The following is a 22,763-nucleotide window of genomic DNA, read 5'->3' as shown; positions in this document are numbered from 1 at the left end:
TGGTTTGCGATATTGAACTCGCTTGAGGTTTTTCATACTTCGGGAAGAATTGCATGTGCCATATATATATATATATCAGACCCGTCCTAATAGCCACATCTGAGAGCGCGAGCACTGACTTTGTAATTAAAAGGTAACTTGTTATTAATGAAAGTTATCCCCCCGAAATCACGCACACAGTCTGCATTGATGTTAAATGCGCAGCCCTTTGAATCCGAACACGCTTCTCTTAAGAGTAATGAATAGGAGAAAAATATTTACCCATCAATACCCATTTTATTCTCTGCAAGAGCAGTTGAGACGCCGACCTAAGGAAGACATCATTGTAAATCATTGAAGGAGCTTGAAAATATATTTTGGTCATTGGAATGACATGAAATAACACTCCATTGGAGGATGTGACGAGATGATGGGTTAAAGAATATTCAGACTCAAACCTGTTTTTTGTTAGGCCAATATGTAACGCTACAAAGAAAAACAACTAAGCTGTTAGAAATATTGCTCCCAGGGGTGTGTTCTGTACATCCATCAATGTTTTGCAGTCATGGTAAGATGAACATGTTGTGTCCAATATGGCACCTTATTCCCGTTTTATATTGCACTACTTTTGACCAGAGCCCCTATAGGAAAAAGTGGTGCACTATAAAATGAATAGGGTGCCATTTGGGACATACCCATGGCCAATAAGTACCTAATATATGGGCATTTAATACTTAAAATACTTCATACTTAATCTCCTTCTAATCCGAGCACTTCAACTGGAACATCGAATTAGGGAAATGTGCTGAAGAGTGATTTCATGAATTGCCAACATTTCATTAACATACAGTGGGGAGAACAAGTATTTGATACACTGACGATTTTGCAGGTTTTTCTACTTACAAAGATTGTAGAGGTCTGTAATTTTTATCATAGGTACACTTCAACTGTGAGAGACGGAATCTAAAACAAAAATCCAGAAAATCACATTGTATGATTTTAAAGTAATTAATTTGCTCTACATAATTTGCAAGTAGGAAAACCTGCAAAATCGGCAGTGTTTCAAATACACTGCTCAAAAAAATAAAGGGAACACTAAAATAACACATCCTAGATCTGAATGAATGAAATATTTTTATTAAATATTTTTTACTTTACATAGTTGAATGTGCTGACAACAAAATCACAAAAAAATTATCAATGTAAATCAAATGTATCAACCCATGGAGGTCTGGATTTGGAGTCACACTCAAAATTAAAGTGGAAACCACACTACAGGCTGATCCAACTTAGATGTAATGTCCTTAAAACAAGTCAAAATGAGGCTCCGTAGTGTGTGTGGCCTCCACGTGCCTGTATGACCTCCCTACAACGCCTGGGCATGCTCCTGATGAGGTGGCGGATGGTCTCCTGAGGGATCTCCTCCCAGACCTGGACTAAAGCATCCGCCAAGTCCTGGACAGTCTGTGGTGTTGGTGGATGGAGCGAGACATGATGTTCCAGATGTGCTCAATTGGATTCGGGTCGGGGGAAGGGTGGGCCAGTCCATAGCATCAATGCCTTCCTCTTGCAGGAACTGCTGACACACTCCAGCCATGAGGTCTAGCATTGTCTTGCATTAGGAGGAACCCAGGGCCAACCGCACCAGCATATGGTCTCACAAGGGGTCTGAGGATCTCATCTCGGTACCTAATGGCTGTCAGGCTACCTCTGGCGAGCACATGGAGGGCTGTGCGGCCCCCCGAAGAAATGCCACCCCACACCATGACTGACCCACCGCCAAACCGGTCATGCTGGAGGATGTTGCAGGCAGCAGAACGTTCTCCACGGCGTCTCCAGACTTTCACGTCTGTCACATGTGCTCAGTGTGAACCTGCTTTCATCTGTGAAGAGTACAGGGCGCCAGTGGCGAATTTGCCAATCTTGGTGTTCTCTGGCAAATGCCAAACATCCTGCACGGTGTTGGGCTGTAAGCACAACCCCCACCTGTGGACGTTGGGACCTCATACCACCTTCATGGAGTCTGTTTCTGACCATTTGAGCAGACACATGCACATTTGTGGCCTGCTGGAGGTCATTTTTGCAGGGCTCTTGCAGTGCTCCTCCTGCTCTTCCTTGCACAAAGGCGGAGGTAGCGGTCCTGCTGCTGGGTTGTTGCCCTCCTACGGCCTCCTCCACGTCTCCTGATGTACTGGCCTGTCTCCTGGTAGCGCCTCCATGCTCTGGACACTACGCTGACAGACACAACAAACCTTCTTGCCACAGCTCGCATTGATGTACCATCCTGGATGAGCTGCACTACCTGAGCCACTTGTGTGGGTTGTAGACTCCGTCTCATGCTACCACTAGAGTGAAAGCACCGCCATAATTCAAAAGTGACCAAAACATCAGCCAGGAAGCATAGGAACTGAGAAGTGATCTGTTGTCACCACCTGCAGAACCACTCCTTTATTCGGGGTGTCTTGCTAATTGCCTATAATTTCCACCTGTTGTCTATTCCATTTGCACAACAGCATGTGAAATGTATTGTCAATCAGTGTTGCTTCCTAAGTGGACAGTTTGATTTCACAGAAGTGTGATTGACTTGGAGTTACATTGTGTTGTTTAAGTGTTCCCTTTATTTTTTTGAGCAGTGTACTTGTTCTCCCCACTGTACATTGACTTTGAACATGCACATTTTGAATGGTATTTGTTTTATTATCCCCCACCAATCATGTTGTGTACAGGCCTGCCCTGATTCAGAAAAATAATGTATTCATGAGTCAACAAAAATAGCTGTTATCTTACAGGTTAACTACAGGTTAATGAAAGCCAGAGACAACAATGTTATAGACAACCTTGCTGTGGTCTGGAAAGGGATAAAGTAATGTATTAATAATAATATGAAGTCCTACATGCATATTTCCGTGCCAACAGCATTTTTTTTTAAATTCCATAATTTAGAATTTGTATTAGGGTATTGAATTTAAAAGCATTTGGCTACACTCGCATCTGCTAATCATTTGTATGTGACCAATAATTTTGATTTACATTTGAATGTAATATTTTTGAAAATGTAATGCACAAATTGAATCTTTGAATAAAACTTGTATTTCATATGATTTGAAACTGAATTGAATTAATATTACATTTCAGTTTTGAATCAAATTCATTGATATATTCTGTTTCAACATGGTAGATATTGCATTTAATGTCTGTGTATCAAGTTTACAAACTATAATTTAAAGTTGATATAAGTTTCATATATTAAACTTCCGTTTAATGCGTTCAGATTCAGTTCTAAAATACAGTGCTCTAAATTCAGATTCAAAACCAGAGACATCCTGGTACTTTGCCAACCAGGAAAAGTAGAGGAGAACAGATAGAATCATACACTCTTTGAGGTCTGAAGCAAATGTGGCATGTTACATCTATTTTCATCCTATGAATTTAGCTCTAGCATTTAAACTGTTTTGCCTATAAGCTATTCCTAAAAGCTAAGACTCTGGAACATGTGCCTTCTGTTCCCCTTTATAATGATCACAGGCAGCGCAGGACACGTTAGAAGGGAGTGTCACAAAACACGCCATTTGCCCCCCTATAAGAATATTAGCTAAAGCTTATAGGGATATATTCAGGAAGTTCATGTAAAGGACAAAGAATATTTTTTGCTACTATACTTTATTTTTATTGATCTGAAAATAAGTAATCTTTGTGACAACTGATGTGTCCCCTCCTTCAGTGTCGAACTAAGTATGTAACTGCGTTGACAGTCATTGATCTACAAGTCATTTTGCATGTCGAATAACCCTAGGCAATATCAGTAGCCTAGTCAAACTGTGCTCTATGTGCTGCTTTGCTTGCTGACCAAAGAGAGGTGGGTGTATTCCTGATCAGGAATATCTGCGTGTCACCTTAAGCATTCAAATGCGTGTAAAATGGCTTGTGCAATATTAGGCTTTATTTAGTTGAGTGACAACCAATTTTTCTGCTAGGTTGTTATCAAATGCACTGTTGAGGCCCAACTCTTATATGGCTATAAACTACCTGATGATGACTTAAATGTATGATCATAGCTTAGCATAAATTAGATTTTTCTTTGTTCAGGTTCACAATCAGCAATTGTTTTGGTAGTTTTGCTTGCTTTAAACAATCAGTGTATATAGTATTTTTTTTAAATATACAGGATACAGTTAATAATTTCATAACGAGGACAGCAATCACTTTTGCGAGCAGCACTGCATGGCCATAGCCGGAGGAGAAGAGTAACTCACTCTGTAAAAATGTAGGGGTTGAAGTCCAAAGTTGTGCTATATATTCATTGGTTATGTCATAGCTGATATTTTTAAGATAAATATTAATACATTACTATCTCAAATGCTTTTCATCTTCAAAAATGAAAAGTAATGCTTAAATTAATATAGAAATAAATAGGTTTTCGCATGTCATATTAGTTCTGTTATACTCAGACAATTTTTTTCAGAGTGTTTTCTATCCAATGCTACCAAGTATATGCATATCCTAGCTTCTGGGACTGAGTAACAGGCAGTTTACTTTGGGCATGTCAGTCATCCGAAATTCAAAAACAAAAACAAACAACAAAACAAACAAAAAACAGTCTCCAAAACAGGTTAAATGCATTTGGCATTTGGCATTCCGACTGGCATTCTGGCATTTGGCATTCTGACTTCAACTGTATATTCATGCCACCAAATAACTGACTAAAATGCACTGTTTTGCAATGGTCTATAGTAGCTCAACAGCACTCTCTCGGGTAGCACCATGGTATAGCCGTAGGACAGCTATTTTCTCTCCTCCTTTGGGTACATTGACTTCAATACAATACCTAAGAAGCTCAGTTCTCACCCCCTGCCATAGACTTCCGTAGGACGTCATCCAACCTATCAGAGCTCTTGCAGTATGAACTGACATCTAGTCCTTCCAATCAAAGGATCAGAGAATGAATCTAGTACTGAAAACATAAGCTACAGCTAGCTAGCACTGCATAAAATAATGTAGGTGTGTAGCAGTTATGGAATGAAAGTTTGGCTTGGAGAGGTTTTTGTTCCTGGTCACAGACAGCTGTTGTGTCGTGCACTGAAGTCCACAAGTGAAGGGAAAAAGTGAGAGGAGGAGATCGTGTAGATGCGGGAAGGAATTATACAAAGAGCTAAAGTGATGATGCTGTTGTATTGTGGCTCTTACGAAAGTGAACTGTGTGCGAGTGTATTCATTCCCCCGATTCTGTTGCAAAACGCTTCGTCAATGTAAGCAAACGGTGAGGAACCTATCTGAATTTGTTGAATAGAAACTTACAAAAATTAAATAAAAACTTGTTTTAGTTTTTGCAACTGTTTGGACTAATGATTACACCCCAGATCAGCTATATGCAGGCAATAGTGTGCAAGGCGGTATTGAATGTGTCATTGTCACCTTGATGACTCCAATTTTTTGCACTCGAGCTGTTTGTTATGAACTTTCATTTGTAGGCTAGATTGTAGCAACCTAATGATGTGTATAGGGCAAATTAGAGTCAAGTATCATGTAACCTATCGACGTTACATTGAGCTGGGTGGATTGAATATGAATGATAGTCATCCAATTTGCTGTATTAGAAATAAGAAAAAAAATCCCTCATCTTAAACGGCACCGACTGTCAGTGTTTTAAAATGATCGTTTGTAAACTAGATACACAGACAATAGAATATTGAAACTGAATATATAAATTCAGAATTTAAATATTAAATTGAATTTTAAAACTGAATGCAACATTTATGAATTCAATTTGTGCATTACAAATTCAATATCTTAATACAATATTTATGTTGGCACTGAAATCGCTCCATACATGCGCACTACTCAGCTAAAGTGGTGTTCTGTTGCCCGAATTCTCATAGACCTACAGAAGGTTGTGTTCATTAGGGCACACCATAGGAAAAAGTTTTCAAATTCTAGAAAAAATATGTGTTTAATGGATAGGTCCAGGCAGTCCCTCCCTTTTTGTCTGTTTTCTTCCATTTGGTACCTAATGAACACAATTGTGTTAATGTATTTGTTTATTTCTGCTGTGCCCTGTATTCCAGTGATGCTGCAGCCTTTCGACTACGATCCCAATGAGAAAAGCAAACACAAGTTCATGGTGCAGTCCATGTTGGCTCCCCCCGAAATGACGGACATGGAGGGAGTGGTGAGTGTGTCCCATCACCCGTCCTCACAAACGCACACACACACATATTAGAGAAGAGATGCACTAATATGAAAATCTGGGCTGATAATAATAACAGATATTTACCTGACCACGTATGCTCTTATGGTTGATATCATCCATACCTGATCATTTTCTACCAATATGACTGATATATTGTGCATACCTGACACACACACACATCCCATAGGGCCTAGGCTGATATCTAGGTTCTAAGGTCACGCCCTGAGGAAGATAAGGACAAAGAATTGATAGTGGATCAGTGACCCTAGGCCCACAGCCTGGAAACATTCCTTTTAAGTGAGATTTTTTTTATTTTTACCATTCCTCTCCCTTACCTAACGATTTGTCCTGTCTGAACTAGTTTCATTTGGCCAGACCTAGCAACAAACCATACAAACAGTGCATGCAATATCCACTGTCACTGCTTTGTGTGTGGTCTTGTTCTCTCTCACACAATATCTGTCTGTCTTTCAGTCTTGTTTGCATGCAGTAGTAGGCCTAATCAATCTCTTGTGGGCTTTCTCTGCAGTGACAGGACTCTTGAGAATTTGGTTTCATATTGCGATTAAGAAACACACACAGGAATGGTGAGAAACTAGACACCGCCGAGCCTGAAATCAAGCCGACGCTTTTGTCAAGCCCTCTTGATTGTGACAGAACAGAAAGGTTAGATAAACACTTCACACAAGTGGAGGAGGACAATGGGAAACAAATCTCACTGCCGGTAAACCACTGTCTAGTGTGGTTTCCCTTGCCATTGCTGACAAGTCTTGGCTGTGGTCTCTCCCTCCATGTTTCTCTTCTTTGTGGCCTGTGGATATGGCAGTTGGTGCAGACGGGGAGATGCTTTTTCAGGCACTACCTCAGGCCCAGCTGTACCTCTTCCCTACTCTAACCCCGATTTTCTCTCTGTCTCTCTCCACCATGTCTGTCTGCAGTGGAAGGAGGCAAAGCCAGAGGAGCTGATGGACTCCAAGCTGAGGTGTGTCTTTGAGCTTCCAGCGGAGAACGAGAAAACGGTGGGTCCCATAGTCTCTCTCACCTCGCCCTCTCTGTCTTCTCTCTTGCAGTGTTTCTATATGTACTTGTCTCTCTTTGTCTTCCGATCTCCCTCCCTCGGTCTCTCTCTTTATTGCTTCGCCCTCTTTTCTCCTTCCCTCTTTCAGTGCTCCTCTCTGTTCTCATCTCCTTCTGTCATCCTCTCTTTCCTCTTCCGCCTCTCACACACACTTATTTTTCTCTCCATCTCAGCCATTACACGCCTGTACAACTGGTGATTAGGTCGGGTGGAGAAAATCCCTGTCGGCCTGTCATCGGGACAATGTGCCGTGGAGAAGAGGCAGAGCTCCCCTTGCCAAGCCCCAGCCATAGCCATAGTTCCCTGGGCCACTCACTTGTCACACACAGTTTATTATTGTTCTGATTACTCTGCAAACCACACTCGGCTCTTAGGAGATCATTTCCTCCCAGGATGAGCAGAAAATGTAATCCCCGTAAACAAAATGAAGGGGAAAATGTGCTTGGGCTGTTGTTGTTTTTTGTGAATTATGAACAGCGAGATACAAAAGCCGGTTACCATTTTCACTCCAAACTATGTGGCACAACGTTGCTGCTCCCAGCCATGTATCTCATTTTGGAAGCTCCCCGGGTGGATTTATTTGGGGATTGTGGGTGTGGGTGCTCCCTCTATGTGCGCGTGTGTGCACCTGCCTCCCTGTGCGTGTGTACGTCATGACTGCAATCACTACCAGCCGGGCCTGCAGCTGAAGAAGTTACCAAATGCATTTTCCCAATTGTATGACATCACATTTTAAGTATGTTTCTGCATATGTACCGAGATGTTCAAATAAACCTAAACCCTCCTACCCCTCCACCCACAGCATCATGACTTGGACGCCAACAAGATGATGTCGTCCAACCTGCTCAAGTCGGAGTCATCCACACTGTCCATGAAGTCCATGAGCTCCACCCTGGACGATGGCGAGGTGAAGAAGATCATGGAGGAGTGTAAGAGGTTGCAGATGGAGGCACAGCGGCTACGGGAAGAGAATAAACAGATCAGGGTAAATAATTCTGTGTCCCAAATGCCCCCCTTTGTAGGGAAAAGGTTGCCATTTGGGATGTGGCTGGATATGTAACCCCTATCAAATTCACTGACCGGGATATGGATGCAATGACTCAATCAATGGCTATGTATCAATAATTTAAGAGTAGAAAATGTATGAATCAATCCCAGATTGCCTCTTTAAAGAGGAAAGGCGACGAGTCTGACTGAAGCAGCCCACTTCCCGGCGCCCGCCACCTCCCCTTTTAAGTAGTGCCAGAGGCGGAATGGCTCTTGGCAGCTCCCGTCCCAGGGCCCAGATTAAACTAACAGAGACCCCCACCCGCTGTTGGGAAATGAAGTGTGTTAAAAGCTGGCGCTTGGCGGAGTCCAAAGGGGCTTTGGTGACGATTTAGGATGAGGATAATACTGATGGTCATTCCCCCCCTCTTTCTCTCTTTCTATATTTTTTTTATCTTTCTCCATATCTACCTCTACCCCCACCTCCCCATATCTGTCCCTCTCTCCCCCTCTATCCCTCTCGCTCTTTTCCTCTCTCTCTGCCCCCACCCTTTCCAGGAAGACGATGGCCTGCGGATGAGGAAGAGCAGCATGATGTCCTCCCAGCACTCCTCCCACTCCATGGTGAAAGAGGAGGGGCTGAGCCTGCGCACGGTGGCCCTCATCGTGCTCTTCTTCGTGGTCGGAGTCATCATCGGCAAGTTGGTCTTGTAAGAGCAAGTGGCAAGCGAGAGACGGCCAACCGCATGCTTTCAGGGGATTGAAACAAACGACGGATTTGGGATTTTTGGTATTCAGAAATGCCATATCAATGGGGAAGTTTTGAAATCGTTCATTTATGTACTAATAAAAAAAGGAGATACAAAAAAAAATCCATCATGTTATGAACAAACCAACGAGAGAGTTAAAAAAGCATAATCATTCTGGCCTTCCTCCCAAATACTTGCACCACCGATACAAGATGACGAGTAGGAGGAAGAAAAATGCAGATCATTAACCAGGTTTCCATCCAACTTTTTTTTTATGCGAGTAAAGTACGTTGGATAAGTGTCACGACAAGCCGGATGGAAACAGCAAATTTGTCAGTAAACTTTCCAAATGTCGACAAACCAAAATACACTAGACAAGGTGGGATCTTTTTGTGTCAGTGAGAAGGTGGTGGAGATGCCTTTATGCACAAATATTGATATAATAACCATCATTTCGAAGTAAACATGGAGTCACTCGATGATCTAGTATGTGGTTCTCTGACTATGACTCGGGAAAGCATTCAGTTTATTAGGCTACAGATGAAATAAGTTATGATGAACTTCACAGGGTGGTGAAAGTGCACGGTGATGAGCTTGATGCTCCTTTCCATTAAATAGAGGGGTTCTTATTCTGGTGACATGATCATCGATGCTTGGCTGCCGTATGACAAAAATAATCTTGCTCTTTTGTCCATAATAATCTCATCATGTAGTAAGCTTTACCCACACTATCTGCAAGATTTTGGCTAGACTGCACGTGCCAAGACCAGAGTGGGCACATTCGCTAGGTTATGTAACGCAACAGTTTTTGTGACAAAACCATCAGTAGATTTGAAAATGCGATGGAAACCTATTAAAAAAAATATATATGTACAGTATATTCGGTACATGGGGAATTTAACTGCAAAAGTTATTTTTATGTGCCCTATGTCATCAGCACAGCCTTTTATCCGTCAATTTGATGGAAACATCTCTGGTGGGAAAATGTGCATAATTTTTTTTATGACTATTTTAGAATATTCGCATGATTATCTGTCGCCAATTGGATGGAAACCTAGCTATTGATAGTAATTCAAAGCAAAGGATTTTCTAAACACCGGTGGGTGCAGTTGAGTCAGTTTGCGTTGTGTGTATGTCCTTTTCACATATTGTTTATTTTTCCCAGAGGCCAGAGGCATACTCTGTGTAAAGAATCGATAGTAACCCTCTAGTAAAGTGATGCAAGGTGCGCAGCGCTGCACTCTTTGTGGCTCACCTCCTGTAGAAAATGATTGACAGAGATGCTTCAGAAAGTAGGTAACCCCACCTATTTCTGAAGCATCTCTGTCAATCATTTTTTACAGGAGGTGAGCCAAAAAGAGTGCTGCACACCTTGCATCACTTTACTAGAGGGTTACTATTGATTCTTTACACTGAGTATGCCTTCGGCTTCTGGCAAAGAGGAATAGCTGCTGCTTTGGCAAAAGCTAATGGGGATCCTTGTAAACCAATACGCACAGGGCTATTGTCAACCAAACTGACTCCTCCAATCAGGCTTTGCATAGACCGGCGATTGGGGAATACCCTTAATCGATACAGCAACCCCCCACCTCCCCCTTATGTTTGTCCAAGTGAGAACATTACCCCTCCCCTTTGATTGCAAATACCCAAGTTGGCAGTAGATTCTTGATTGCATGCCTCCATAAAAGATTATTACTTTTTTGGGACATTTTTTATTTAATTGAATTGCTTTTATCATTGTGATGTTTCTTTTCAGCTGTAGGTTTGCACAACTCAATCTTCAGATTATTATTATTATTGTTGTTATTTTGTAGCGTTTTTATGATTTGAAAGTTGTTGTTTTTTGTAGGGATTGAGGCATTATTTAAAAAATAATGCAGCTAAATGAACTCCGGGTCGGTTGGGACTGGGTTTCTGGATGTAATCCTTTAGCCTTGTGACCACTATTGCTAAGTTATTCTATGGCAGGAAGGAAGTGACAAAATGGGAGAAAAGGTGCATGTAGAAGTGAATTAGTTTTGGTGAGGTCTAAACCAAAAGTAATGTGCAATACTGCTGTCAGATTTAGGCCTGTGAGTCGTATGTCAGGGATATTGGTCTGTTTCTTCTTTTTTGTTTTGTCAGGATTTTTCCTTCTCCATGCCCATACATTTGTTGATCTTGACAGGCAAATGTATGTGAGTCATCATTTGAATGGTTTATGCTGTCTGTTCACCGTGCTGTGACAGTCCACTTAACTCTTTTAAAGAACACTTCTCCAACTATATGGTCATTGTCTTCATCAGCCCCACTACAGACATCATCAATAGGTTTTGATGCTTGTTTATTTGTTTCTCATTGAACTGTTATTTACATTTACATTTAAGTCATTTAGCAGACGCTCTTATCCAGAGCGACTTACATACCCATCACTGCACTGAAGTCATGTTAATTTGAATGCACTATTCTCAAGAATGCTTTTTCCCAGTATCTATCAATGTAACTGTTTTGTTAGTTAGCCAACTCACTGCATTTAACTCACACAAAAAATGAAAGCACACAAAAGCTATATCCTGAAGGGACCATTCTTTACTATTTAAACGTTTTGTCCTTAACAGGATTCATGTCATACACTCAATTTATTTCATCTCACTGTTGCCTATTATGGATTAAAGAATGGATAACTTGCAGATGGAGGTATGGAGTTGAGGAAAGCGAGAGAGTGTAACCTACTGTATCTATCTACGTGTGAGCGGAGTGAAGGATAACTTGCTGCTTAGGGAGAGGGCAGAACAGGCCTGAGCTAAGTCTTCCTGACCGTGAGTCACAGCTCGCTGTGTAGTCACGTGAGTCACGCGTTAGCCAGGCTACCATCCCAGGAGTTGTGGAAACACTACAATTGACCTGTCCTGGAGTATCTGACCATCACCGTGATCGATGTAAACAGTCAGGCAACTGTTTTGTATGTATATAAATATCTAAGAAAAATGCATATTCCTAGTCAAGTAGTCTATGGTGTATAAAAACCAACCTTGTTGGACTATGTAGCATCTTAATAAATTCAATGAATAAACCCTCTACCAAATTGTGTGAAGTTATTTCCACTTTGTTCAACGAGCCATCCGGCCCATACTCCATCTGACTGAGGAAGATGAGTACAATTACAGCCCTGTTGACAGGTTTCATCTAGCTAACACATTAGGTTGTCACAAGTCAGTTCAAATGTTTCTGGTGTTTGGTGTCAAGCTTATCACTGTGTCAGGAGGACAGTTGGAAGACACCACTTTCCCAGTCAAATAATTTCTTAAATATTTGAGAGGGGGAAATGTCAGCATCTGAAATTAGCATTCCCCTCGCAGCCAACTGATATCTGGCTACATTAGTGAGCTTGTTCATTTTTGCTTTATTTGGCTGCGGTTCATTTATTTTTTACTTTGAAAATAAGGTTTCCTTCTGGTAATGAATGACCACTTGGCCTTTAAAGTGTGGTGTTGAACAAGAAGTTGTTTTATTCATATTGTATCTTTAACACCCTGCAAACTTTCTGTCAGCACTTGAGCTTTCGGTAGTTAAGCATGAGTTCAGTGAAGTGTGCTCTCAGGGCGACCTCTGAGGTGCACCTGGAGTTTGTAGCAACTGTGGAGTTTAAGTTGGTGGGGTTTAGGTACATATGGAGACACCGTTGTTGAAATGACCCCTTATTAATTTAAGTGTTTCTAGTCAGCTTGGGAATTGTGTAATTTCCAAGAAAAATCACAAAGGAATGTTCTCAACTGTGATAATGATAATCGACCGCATGCGATGTACCTGAAAGCGGGAACCAGAAATACCCCTTAGCATTGACATGGGGTTGATGTGACAATTTTCCAATGAAATGTTTATATACACTTAAAGGAGGAATTTACACCAGAATACTTGTCATAGAGATTTAGGAGGAAATGGATGGTTTCCAATAATTGTCCTCACAGACTCTGACCTTATGCTAGTCTGGTGGATGAAACACTACAGACGGTTTTTACCCACCGTGACCACAGATGTTCAGAGTTTTGGCCCTTGATTGGGTAAGTTGCAGTGTACAGCATGGCTATTTGAATGCTGGCAGACTGATGGAGTGGGTCCCAGAAAGTGCCAGTCTATGGCTAAATTGCCCTTTAGGCCTGAATTATCTCAATCCTAAAATAGGTTGTGCTAACGTCGAAACCCATAAGCAAAACTAGGTAGCTAGCTGACGCAATTTATATTTATTTATATTCAAACAAGAAAGATTAAGGTTATACAGATGTAACTGTCCTCCAAGAAAATGTATCCTCTGTAGGATGAGACAATGAGGTGTGTTGCAGATCAGGACTGTATCCACTTGTGCTCCAGTTTAATGGTTATCCTCCCCCTCGGGGGGTTGTGACTTCAACAACACTGCATAAGATTACATGGATAGTCAGATTTATGATAAGTTTCTTTAAAATGTTTACATGCTTTGCAAGAACAACCAATTCACTAATCCTGTTTATATGGATACATCTGAAATCCGGCTGTTGAAATAATAGCTGAAAATCGGCAATTAAAATAAACATTCTACTTACTTTTTCTTTTTTTGGCGAAGCCTATATGATTCTGAGTTTGGACATATAAAGGTTGTATGTGAAAACTATTTCTAAGATGCTTACTTAAAATGTTTCAAAACTCACTTCGCTCGCACATAAGAAGAAGGCTTACAACTACCGGTGCTGGCACATGCACAGATCAAATGCACTGCTGGAATTCCGATTAAGCCATTTACATGTTTTAATAATTCAAAAGATTGCTCAGAAAACCAGCTGTTATTCTTACTTTGATTTTGACCTCACCGATTAAGTAAATCAGAGTAGTGTTTACAGGACTATTGCCATAATCGGTATAATATTGAATGATTCATGTGCATTTAAACTGACTCACTATCTCTCCCACCACTGTGTTTCAATTAATCTGGTACTCATTGAGGTGTGTGCTATAGAACGGATGTATGGCTGTGTTTCTAAGTTGGAAAACATATAAAACATTACTGTCCAAGTACACTGCATTCAACTCTGCATCAAGCACACTTATTCCCCATCAAATAAGTTTCTTGGTGTTAACTGTATACCATAATTAGTGTTGGCAAAGAACGGACTATTGTTTAACTTTTGCTCAAATTCATGGGGAAAATAATCCTCCTTCCAACAGTTTGAGCAACAAATAAACTAGCATATGTTCAGCTTTTATTTGTTTTTCCTTGCAGACCTGTAAGCTTAACCCTGTACATTTTGAATGGCCCTCAAGGCAGAAATATTTTGACAAAGAAACAGATTGCATACATACAACCCATTTCAACCTGTAAATATGGTCAAGTAAAGACCATGTTAAGTTCTTTGTGCTGAAGCTTTCTCCAGTAACATTAACAGTAACAGAGCCCTCACAATAGATTGCTATTTTGGGAGTCCTTCAATGCACAAAGGTTGATCTTGTTTCTCAATCAGAGACAACAGTACTGGCTGTTGACTAGTGGGACCTAATAGATTTGTTGAGAGTAACTTACTGAGGGTTTCTCTTCCATTTTTCCAGATGAACATTAGGTCATGATATACAAGACCCTGCTCCTGGCAACCAATGAGACGAGTAGAGTACGCCTAGTGCAGCAGCTCTGTGGTCGAACACTGCACTTTCTTCATTTGTTTCAACGAGGAAAGGAGTTTACATTTTATAATAGCAATGCATTCACTGAGCCAGAGAAGCTAACATACATATTTTTATAGGAAGCTGTAGCTCATATACGCACAAAAATAATTGGATTTTCTTTTTTAACTGAGCTTGAAAGTGTGAGAGAGGAAGCCTATGGAAGTCATTGATGCAAACAGTGACGTAAAGCTTTTCACTACTTTGGCTTTGTTGTAAAGGGTTAATGTATGGCCTCTGCTGCATATAGAGGATTAAAGGCTGCCAACCATAATGAATATGAGATGAGATGCTACAAAAACAATTTCAGTATGTTGGCCCTTGTTGCACATTTTTCTCAGTAGTCTACAATCAAAAGACAGGATGAAGTATTCTCTTAGAGGGCATTAGTAAGACAAACCCACTGAAATGGTTGAGGTTTGGAAACCCTGTTTTGCTGAAAGAAAACCTTCTCAGCATTGTTTTGCTTGTCTTTTCTCCACTTATTTTAAGGAGCATTCTTTTCCTGTAGTAATGCAGAAAGTATGAGACTTATCTGAGACCCCACTTCAGAATCCAAACTTTCCCACAGTTGGTGAACCTCTCCAGATAATTGAATGTCTGAACACATTTTTAGATGGCATTGCGCATCAGTTTGACAGTTACAATGGCATCACAATGGAGTTCTGGTTTTGCTAAGCTTTCATCCTAAATCAACCTCTCAACAAACTCTGCAGCCAACATTGGACACAATGACACATGTACCTGGAAGCATTCGGGGCGCCGCTGTTTCACCAAATGGGAATCTGTAAAAAAAAATGTTGTTTTTTAAAAATAATTTCTGTTTAATGATGCCTTTAACGAGCCACTGCCTTGATTGCAAACAGTTTGGCCCGTAATTTGCCCTTGCCCGCCGCTCCGTTTTTATGACGTGCAACAGAAACCGCAAACAGATTGATGAAAAAGCATTTGTCAAACCCCCCCCCCCCCCCCCCTGCCCTTCTTCAAACATCACCACCCTCCACTCAGCCAAACTCGTACACAACCAGGGTGGATCCATTTGTTGTTATTGGCCCAGTGGTGGAACATGGATTTAGGAGGCTTTAGAGTCCATTTAATGACAGATCCTGCACATTCGTGTTCTGATAAATATCAGTCATCTTTTCTCTATCCCTCCCTCTCTCGGTTTTTCGTTAGATTCTCAATCCAAGACTGGAGTACACTTGCTCAAACCCGAAAGATTACCTCATGGGGCTAGCAGCCACCATCACTATCCTGACGGGAGTTAAATCAGAACAGTATGTTGCCTTTGGAAGTATCTTATATGCCTCTTTTCTCCTCTTCGACTTGTTCTGCACCAGCGGAGCCAGCTACCATCTTTTGTCCGTTCTTTCACAGAACAGCTACAGTCTTCCTATTTTATTATTCTAATGCTGACTTAACAATAATATAAATGGACAGGTCAACTACCAACCAAAATGATAATCGTCACAGTATCTATAAATTATATGGATAGAGGTGAATAGTGAGAAGAATTGAAGACTTCAAACTGTTGCATATACCCTGACTCTGCGTGCAATGAAAGCAAGATAAGTGACAGAATTTCACCTGGTTAATATTGCCTGCTAACCTGGATTTCTTTTAGCTAAATATGCAGGTTTAAAAATATATATTTCTGTGTATTGATTTTAAGAAAGGCATTGGTGTTTATGGTTAGGTACAGTCGTCCAACGATTGTGCTTCTTTCACAAATGCGCTTTTGTTAAATCATCCTCCAGCGTTGCATTGATTATATGCGACACACTAGATAAACTAGTAATATCATCAACCATGTGTAGTTATAACTAGTGATTATGATTGATTGATTGTTTTTTATAAGATAAGTTTAATGCTAGCTAGCAACTTACCTTGTCTTCTACTGCATTCGCGTAACAGGCAGGCTCCTCGTGGACTGCAATGAGAAGCAGGTGGTTAGAGAGATGGACTAGTTAACTGAAAATCTGTCATTCTGCCTCTGAACAAGGCAGTTGACCCTCTGTTCCTAGGCCGTCATTGAAAATAAGAATGTGTTCTTAACTGTATTACCTAGTTAAATAAAGATTAAATAAAGGTATTTTAAAAATCTGCAAAATCGGCACCCAAAAATACCGATTTCCGATTGTTATGAAAACTTGAAATCGGCATTAATTAAATCGGCCATTCCGATTAATCGGTCGACCTCTAGCCTCAACCCTAACCTTAATCCAATTAATAATTAATGAATGTACCCCCTCCCCCCACTACATGGCCTAACTTGAAGCCTGACCTAGAGTTAATGTTATTTTGAGTGACATCGGCAGAAGGGTTGAACCAAGATATGGAGATGAAGCGAAGGTTAAGTTTAGGGTAATGGTTAGAGTTAGGATTGAGCTTGGAGTTGATATGAAGCTAGGGTTAGGGTTAAGGCTAGGTTTAGTATTGAGCTGGAATATGGACATGAAGCTAGGATTAGGGCCTCAACCCTAGCCATAACTCTAACCTTGTCCAATTACAATTAATAAATGTACCCCTCCCCCAACTACATGGCTGAAAGGTTGACCTCACTTGAAGCCTGTTATGTGCTTTTGAGTGACAACTGCAGAAAGGTTGAGGCTAGAAACAAAATTCACCCATGGGATTGTTCAACAGACCCTCCCGATGAATGCAAGCCTATATCTGAACATGTGAATTTGACTCTTCACAGAGGAAACTTGGTCCCACAGAGAACAAGGCTTTTCTTTCATAGACAAGCATTACCAACAGCCCTCACATTACCTGTTGACTGCGATTGAGCTAGCTAACCGTCCTTGCAAACAACCAATCGTGACCTTGTGGGGATGCCCCTGTATTGAGGTTCAGCTTCCTGTGGAAACAGGAAGTGCCTTAATTCATCCTCAACATGGTCCTTCATTATCTCTGCAGTTACACAATTTCCCACTTCTGCTGAGGAGGGTACATTGTGTTATAGGCTGGCTTAACTGTGAGCATTCTAATCAAATGCATCAAAATAGATATTGCTCTGTGTTTTACTCTTGAGTTATGCTCCAAAAGTTGGAGATGCATAGCAATGCCTAATGTATGAGCCATATGACAGTTAGTTCTCAAATAGCAACACTCCTATCCAGTAACTGGGCAGTCAAACTTGGACCATTGTTTGGAAAGCTCCTTTAATGGAAGAATCCCACCTTTAATGTAGTACTGAGGTGACTATTTTATCTTAAGGATTAATAATTGAATATGATATGAAAATTAAACATGATTAATAATGATTATGATTAATTTCAAAATCATTATTTATGACTAATTATTAATTTCACAGCCAACTTTTTTTTTTCTTTTGAAAGTTTGGCATTAATGTATCATGATATAAATGATTTCTCATGCAGTTCAATGGTTAATCAATATAACACATCTAGTGGAAATATTTAAAAAGAGAAAGAAGCTCCAAGGACAGACTGTACATAAAAGATAAAAACAGACACGCGTATGCAATAATTACAGCAATATCTTCCTTTTTAATATCAAAATTAGTAAATCAATGACAATAAATATGGTTTGTATGTCTTCTCTCTACAATGAGTTCACCAATGTTACATTGGAGGATATTGGGCAGCAGTACGCTTGTGGGCACTCCAACATTGTGAGTAAAATGTATAAAAGCATTCTGAACTAGGGTCTAATTAGTGCACTGGTCATGTCTGGTTTTCCTCCTATCAAAAATGGACACAGATCATAGATCAGGACCAATTAGAATCAATTTGCTTCTTGTTAACACCTGTTGACAAGATGCAAGTTTGCATTTCCTCCATGATATCCAGTTCCTGATTTGCACAACCTGAAGTCGATTGGAATGTCTGTTGCTTGTGCTTTGAAGGTATTGGTCAATATTGGTCTTGTTTTTTGTGCTTTGTTTGTTAGAAAATATACTGCATTATTGGTGGAATTCCGACCCGAGTTAAGTGTGCGTAAATGGAACATACAGTACTTCCCTTTTTATGCACTTTTCTCTACCCGTATCCTGACCTTAAAGTTAAGCATGAGAATAGCCTGCTATTCACCAGCTATTTGTTTAGGGTGGAGATCAAATAAATGAAGATGTTGTAGAGGTATCTACAGATAGCTGTATTCTGACCTTGACTTAACTAATAATTCAACCACATTTACCTGTGAGGAAACCATGAATAAGGTCTAGCGAACCTACTGGTTCCAAGTGGAAAAAGCCTCTACTAGATTTTTTCTGATTGAGATAACAGCATTCTCCATGCACTGTCATTTATAACTTAATTAGAGCTTGATAAATGAGTAATCCGTTGAATAAGGTACATTTGTCATGTTTTGTCTTAGATTGTCTTGTCATTTTGCTTTTCCCTCTGTTCATTTTCCCCCTGCTGGTCTTTTTAGGTTCGTTCCCCTTTTTCTCTCTCCCTTCCTCTCTCTCTTCTCTCTATCGTTCCGTTCCTGCTCCCAGCTGTTCCTATTCCCCTAATCAATCATTTAGTCTTCCCACACCTGTTCCCGATCCTTTTCCCTGATTAGAGTCCCTATTTCTCTCCTTGTTTTCCGTTCCTGCCCTGTCGGATCCTTGTCTATTGTTCACCGTGCTGTGTCTATGTATCGCCCTGTCGTGTCGTGTTTCCCTCAGATGCTGCGTGGTGAGCAGGTGTCTGAGTCTGCTACGTTCAAGTGCCTTCCCGAGGCAACCTGCAGTTCTTGATCAAGTCTCCAGTCTGTTCTCGTCATTACGAGTAGAATTATGCCTTTTGATTGTAAAGTTACTTTACTGGATTAAAGACTCTGTTTTCGCCAAGTCGCTTTTGGGTCCTCATTCACCTGCATAACAACATTTAAATGTCACTTTTATATCTATTTAACCTTAAAATCGCTGGGGAGAAATGTGAAACCAGTCATATGCCAGAAAACTGAAGCATATAAACTTTCCAACATTAAAGTTTATGAAATGCCGTGCCTTTTTTTCAGAATTTAAATTGTATGGCCTTTTAACTTGCAAGGATGACATCCTGGTCTCATAGACTAGACGTAACATAGTAAACGTAAGTCCTGGACACTCAAATTAGAATGATGTATTACGTTTGGTAGGTTACACAAGACAAAAGGTTACTTGAGGCAAGCATTTTAGTGAGGTGGGTATATAATGCAAACATCTAGCAACCCAAAGGTTGCATGTTCAAATCTCATTATGGGCAATTTTAGCTAATTAGCAACTTTACACCTACTTAGCATGTTAGCTAACCCTAACCTTAACCCCTAGCTTAGCTAACATTAGCCATTTAACTTTACTTTAGAGTTAACTTTATCATTAGCCACCTAGCCATCAAGCTACATTTAGCCACAACTAATTTAATTGGTATCATATCATATATATTCCACATTCGTAACAGATCATACGAAATGGATGATGGGCATCCACCAATTAATACAGTGCCTTCAGAAAGTATTCACACCCCTTGACTTTTTTCCCCATTTTGTTGAGTTACAGCCTGAATTTTTATTTTATTTATTAAATTGAGATCTTTTGTCACTGGCATAGACACAATACCCCATAATGTCAAAGTGGAATTATGTTTTTCAAAATGTCTACAAATTAATAAAAAATGAAAAGCTGAAATGTCAATAAGTCTTCAACTGAGTTTAACCTCTTGAAGCTCGGGGGCACTATTTTTATGTTTGGAAAAATAATGTTCCCAAAGTAAACAGCCTATTTCTCATGACCAGATGCTAGAATATGCATACAATTGACAGATTAGGATAGAAAATATTCAAAAGTTTCCAAAACTGTAAAAATATTGTCTGTGAGTATAACAGAACTGATATTGCAGGCGAAAGCCCGAGGAAAACCCAATCAGGAAGTGTCTCTTATTTTGAAACCTCTGTGTTCCTATGCATGCCTATCATCCATTGAAAGGGATATCAACCAGAGTCCTTTTTCTGTGGCTTCCCTAAGGTGTCAACAGTCTTTAGACATAGTTTTAGGCTTCTATTTTGAAAAATTAGCGTGCTGGATCACATTGCGTTAGTGGAGATGTTGTGGCTCTCAGAGTGAGTTTGTGCGCAATTGAGTAAAGCGGCCATTGTTGCTCCCGCTGTTATGGAAAAAGCTACACACTCGGTTGATATATTATCGAATATATATTTTTTAAACTACCTGAGGAATGATTATAAAAAATGTTTGACATGTTTCTGTGGACATTATGAAGAATATTTGGAATTTCCGTCTGCATTGTCATGACCGCTCTTTCCTGTGGATTTCTGAACATAACGCGACAAACAAACATCGGTATTTTGGGTAGAAAAATTATCTTTATGGAACAAAAGGAACATTTGCTGTGTAACTGGGAGTCTCGTGAGTGAAAACATCCAAAGATCATCAAAGGTAAACGATTAATTTGATTGCTTTTCTGATTTTCGTGACCAAGCTTCCTGATGCTAAGTGTACATAATGCTATGCTAGGCTATCGATAAACTTACACAAATGCATGGATTGCTTTCGCTGTAAAGCATAATTTCAAAATCTGAGACGACAGGGTGATTAACAAATTTGCACTTGTGATTTCATGAATATGAATATTTTTTAGTGATAGTATATGACTGTTGCGCTTCGCTATTCAGCGGTTGCTGACGAAAATGATCCCGCTACAGGGATGTGTGCGTCAAGTGGCTGTGATAGGAGAAAACTGAGGATGGATCAACAACATTGTAGTTACTCCACAATGCTAACCTAATTGAGTGAAAAGAAGGAAGCCTGTACAGAATAAAAATATTCAAAAAAATGCATCCTGTTTATTTACTAGGCAAGTCAGTTAAGAACAAATTCTTATTTACAATGACAGCCGACTGAGGAACAGTGGGTTAACTGCCTTGTTCAGGCGCAGAACAACAGATTTTTACCTCATCAGCTCAGGGATTCTATCCAGCAATCTTTTGGTTATTGGCCGAACGCTCTAACCCCTAGGCTACCTGCCACCCCTGTTTGCAAACAAGGCACTAAGGTAATACTGCAAAAAATGAGGCAAAGCAATTCACTTTTTTGTCCTGAATACAAAGTGTTATGTTTGGGGAAAATCCAATACAACACATTAAGGAGTACCACTCCCCATATTTTCAAGCATAATGGTGGCTGCATCATGTTATGGATACAGTATGCTTGGGGAGTTTTTCAGGATACAAAAATAAATGGAATGGAGCTTTTTGGATCAGAATCTCTCTTGGCAGAATCTGTTTTGAAGCTGAATTGGACTATTATCGAACTTTGCATCTATGTCCACATGGTTAAAAGTGATTTAGCTCCATCATGTCTAACTAGCATCCACTTTTCATATTTTGTAAACCTATTTTTTCCTACCATGTTTTTGTGTTAGGATTTGTATTTAGTAATGGACACTTTTTTACATAGAGGAAAACCTGTCTCAGTATCCTTTCCACCAGACACTGGGAGATGAATTCCCCTTTCAGCAGGACAATAACCTAAATCACAAGGCCAAATCTACTTGAGTTGCTTCCTAAAGAAGGCCGTGAATGTTCCTGAGTGGCCGAGTTACAGTTTTTACTTAAGTCTGCTTGAAAATCTATGGCAACCATTTTAAAAATGGTTGTCTAGCAATGATCAACAACCAATTTTTACAGAACTTGAAGAATCTTGAATAGAATAATGGGCAAACATTGTACAATCCAGGTGTGCAAAGCTCTTAGTGACTTACCCAGAAAGACTCACAGCTGTAATCACTACCAAAGTGGATTCTAACATGTATCGTCTCAGGGCTGTGAATACTTATTTAAATGGGATATTCTCTATATTTGCTAACATTTCTAAAAACATGTTTTCAGTTTGTCATTATGGGTTATTGTGTTTAGATGGGTGAGAAATCAAATCTATTTAATCAATTTTGAATTCAGGCTGTAACACAACAAAATGTGGAATAAGTCGAGGGGTATGAATACTTTCTGAAATGTATCATACTAATTAGAGTGTTCCGGATTTACATTTACTATGTTACGTCTAACCATCCAGGTTGGGGATAAACACTCTCAAATGTCTTTATTTTAGGCTATCCAGACTTTCTCAGTTTCCTATTTTCCTCATGTTAAATATTAGCCACTATCA

General features: G+C 40.0%; 1 protein-coding gene across 1 annotated transcript in view; it reads left to right on the top strand.

The window, feature by feature from the left end:
• The window catches only part of LOC124003462 (vesicle-associated membrane protein-associated protein B-like), a 30,802-nt gene extending 18,763 nt beyond the window's left edge, over positions 1 to 12,039 (top strand). The window contains exons 3-6 of the mRNA XM_046311739.1: positions 6,042 to 6,145; positions 7,105 to 7,185; positions 8,047 to 8,229; positions 8,790 to 12,039. Of these exons, the coding sequence (XP_046167695.1) occupies positions 6,042 to 6,145; positions 7,105 to 7,185; positions 8,047 to 8,229; positions 8,790 to 8,945 (524 nt within the window). The 3' untranslated portion in view covers positions 8,946 to 12,039. The remainder of the gene's footprint in view (positions 1 to 6,041; positions 6,146 to 7,104; positions 7,186 to 8,046; positions 8,230 to 8,789) is intronic.
• The last annotated feature ends 10,724 nt before the right edge of the window (positions 12,040 to 22,763 follow it).

The sequence above is a fragment of the Oncorhynchus gorbuscha genome, linkage group LG18 (assembly GCF_021184085.1).
Source record: "Oncorhynchus gorbuscha isolate QuinsamMale2020 ecotype Even-year linkage group LG18, OgorEven_v1.0, whole genome shotgun sequence".
Lineage (NCBI taxonomy): Eukaryota > Metazoa > Chordata > Actinopteri > Salmoniformes > Salmonidae > Oncorhynchus > Oncorhynchus gorbuscha.
This window is presented reverse-complemented; position numbering and strand designations above follow the sequence as displayed.